Consider the following 2,990-nt stretch of genomic DNA (forward strand, 5'->3'; position numbering starts at 1 on the left):
CGGGCAGAGGACAGGGAAGAGAAAAAGAACCGCCCTGGAAACGGAGTTTCGCACTTCCTGGCCGCGGGGGCTTTCCGAACTGCAAAACGGGCCGGATCCCAGAGAACGGGGAGTGGAGGGCCCGCCTGGAAGCGGCTGCCCGCCCCCACGTTTTTCGGCCCCAGCCCGCAGCTTCCCAACCGGGTCCCGGGGAAAAGGAAGTCCGACTTTTCATGGGAACCCAAAAAGGGCCCTTCCACGGAAGCAAAAAGGACCTTCCACCCCACTTTACTGCTTGAGCGGCTTACTGCTGAGCGGCGCGGCCGGGAGCGCACCCCCGCCCCCCCAGCCTAGACCAAGACTGCAGTACCGCCGCCTGCCCCAGAGCCACGGGCTCGGGGGGACTAAGTCGGAGGCCAGACTTTCTCTGCTGGTGGCGGACGTAGGCCTGGTGGACGCATCGGAAGTTGTGCGCCCCTCCCAAGGCCCGGAGACGGTTTGCCCCGGGTCCCGAGCGATACGGGGACGCTCCTTTTTGCTCTGCCGAGCAACTACAGGAGCCGCGGTGTCCCGGCTGCACGAAACGGATAATTTCTGTCCCCAGAAAACTGCCCCTTCACTCCCTCAGCCCGGTCTGAACGGTCCAGCCGGCTCCCAGGCAGATTCGTCCGGAGGGGACGCGTCAGCAGGGCTCCCGAGACCCTCTAGTGCGCCCAGCCTCCTCGCTTCGCCCACGGAAAACAGACCCGGATCCGGCCCCAACGCTGCGGGTCGCGATGCGGAGCTCCATGCTCAGCTTCTCCCAGTGTTTCCTCCACCTCCGATGGAGGCGGGAAGGCGGCAAAGGGGCACCAGGGGCCTTATCAGAAGGGTGTGGGCAGCGTGACCACTGCCTTGCCACAGTGAGGGCAGTGGGCTACATGAGGTCTCTCGCCTCCAGGACCCCCGTCCCTTCGCTGACTTACTCTTTCTCTCTGCTATGACTTATCTCGGGCTTCCGAATTTTATTTCTTGTCGTATTCACTCTTTTCTTTGGGGGCTCAGAAAAAAAAAAGCTGAAATTCCACCAAGCAGCAGATAAGGAGCTCCCTTTGAAGGGGGTCATCTGGTTTCGTTTTGCCCCAAACACGGAGACTGTGCAGACTCCCCACCAGTGGAGATGTTTGCTCGCCAACCACCGTGGCCAGGCCCTGGGCTCTTGAGGTCGGAGGTGTGGGCGCTGCCAGTGGCCTCCTGAGAGGCCTCAAGAAGCCCAGCTCTAAGTTGGAGCTCAGGATGGAGAGGGAGGCAGGAGAGGCAATGAGCAAATACTCTCCCCCAACACACACACACACACACACACACACACACACACACACACACACACGGCATGCTTTCTCCCCAGGGCTCGCTCTGGAGCACTTTCTCTGACCTTGCCCTACAGCCTCTCCCTGCTTCAAGGTGCTGCCACTGCAGCCCCTCCCTCCAGAGGGAGGAAGGACAGGCCGCCTTACCTGCCTCAACAGCCAAGCTGGCGGCCCAGGAAAGGATTTAGCTCAGGCTGAGGCTGAGGCTGAGGCTGAAGCAGGCCGAACAACCAAAGAAAGAGGGTCTGGTGATTCTGCCAGCCTAGGGCCCTGCACACCCCAGCTCTCCCCTAACTGGGCTGCCCACACAGCAGCCTTGGGGCTGGGGCTGCCCTGGGCCTGTACGCCAAGGACCCAGCCTTCCGATGAGGACTGGAGCCTCCAGTCCTGGGGGCCCGCCAGGCCCTAAGAGGATGCTTGAAAGTTCTCCCCAGACTACAGGGCCATTGGGCCCAGGCTGTCCCTGCACCCAGAGTAAAGCAGTCTCTGTGTGTGTGTGTGTGTGTGTGTGTGTGTGTGTGTGTGTGTTGGGCAGGGTGGGTGACGGTCACTGCTCCCAGCCAGGGCCAATACTTACTTACCAGCCCCATTTGCCTTCCCTTCCCTCCTGCCTTTTATGCTGGGTCTCTGGCTGTTTAGAATTAAGGCTGAAATTACTTAAATCTCCCCTATCTATCTGCTTTAATGACATCAATAGAGATTAATAAAATCCAGATGACACAGCAATCACCACGGCCTCACCCGGTCCTACCTTCGGAGGGCCTGGGGGGAGGGAGGAAGGTGGGGTGCTTGGTCCTGAAGAGGCCTGCATTCCTGCCCCATCGCTGGGCCCTTCTGAGTCCTGGACCACCAGCGGGCCCAAGGGCCCAGCACGGGAACCCACAGCCACACACCTGCACCCAGACGCGGCAGAGAAGGGCCTCTGTGTACCTGGTGATGCCGCCTGCCTCTCTCGGGCCATTTGCTTTGGTCTGATGCCTGCCTCTCTCTCGCATGCCCCTGAGTTATCCCCAATTTGTACAGTCCCCAAGAGACTGGGAGCTGCTCCTAGGTTGCCGCCAACGAAGAAGCGGCCACCACCACTACCTCTACGCAGTCCCTCTCAGCCAGACCCCTCCTCCGGGTTCTCCGGATCTCCAGCTCAGCCTGCCTGCCTGCCTCCTCGAGGGGGCCGCCGGCCGCCGGGTCAGGGCAACCCCATGGAGGGATGGACCCAGCCCTCCGCGGCCGGCCCGGGAGCTGCCGCGTCTCTCGCCACAACCCCGGCGCCGCAGGTTGGGAGCATGGGCCTGGGCGAAGTTTCTTTCTAACACCTGAGGCTGGGCCAGGCCGCGCCCGGAATGGGATGGCGCAGGGGCACGGCGCCGGCGGCGGTCTCCAGCGAGACGGGACGGGATGGACGGGCGGAGCAGAGGCGCGAGTACCTGGGGTCGCCTGGTCCGCGAAGCCGGTGATGGTGTCCGCGCGGCCGTGGCGGCCAGAGCCCGCGGAGGAGACGGCGGCGGCCCCGGCCGGAGCCCTCCCGGCCAGGCTCCGGTAAAGCGACATCATGAACTGGTGCGGCACCACCGAGCCGTTCCTGAAGCCGGAGCCGGCGGCGCGGCGCGAGGCGCGGGCCCCGGGAAGCTGCGGCGGTCTGGGCAGCAGAGGCGCCCGCAGCCGCGA

General features: G+C 63.4%; 1 protein-coding gene across 1 annotated transcript in view; it reads right to left on the bottom strand.

Annotated features, from left to right (window-relative positions):
• GDF7 (growth differentiation factor 7) overlaps positions 1-2,990 on the bottom strand; it is a 5,787-nt gene that overhangs the window by 997 nt on the left and 1,800 nt on the right. Inside the window, 1 exon segment of the mRNA XM_014458343.2 lies at positions 2,750-2,961. Coding sequence (XP_014313829.1) covers positions 2,750-2,961 — 212 coding nt within the window.

This window comes from Myotis lucifugus, unplaced genomic scaffold (assembly GCF_000147115.1).
Source record: "Myotis lucifugus unplaced genomic scaffold, Myoluc2.0 scaffold_94, whole genome shotgun sequence".
Lineage (NCBI taxonomy): Eukaryota > Metazoa > Chordata > Mammalia > Chiroptera > Vespertilionidae > Myotis > Myotis lucifugus.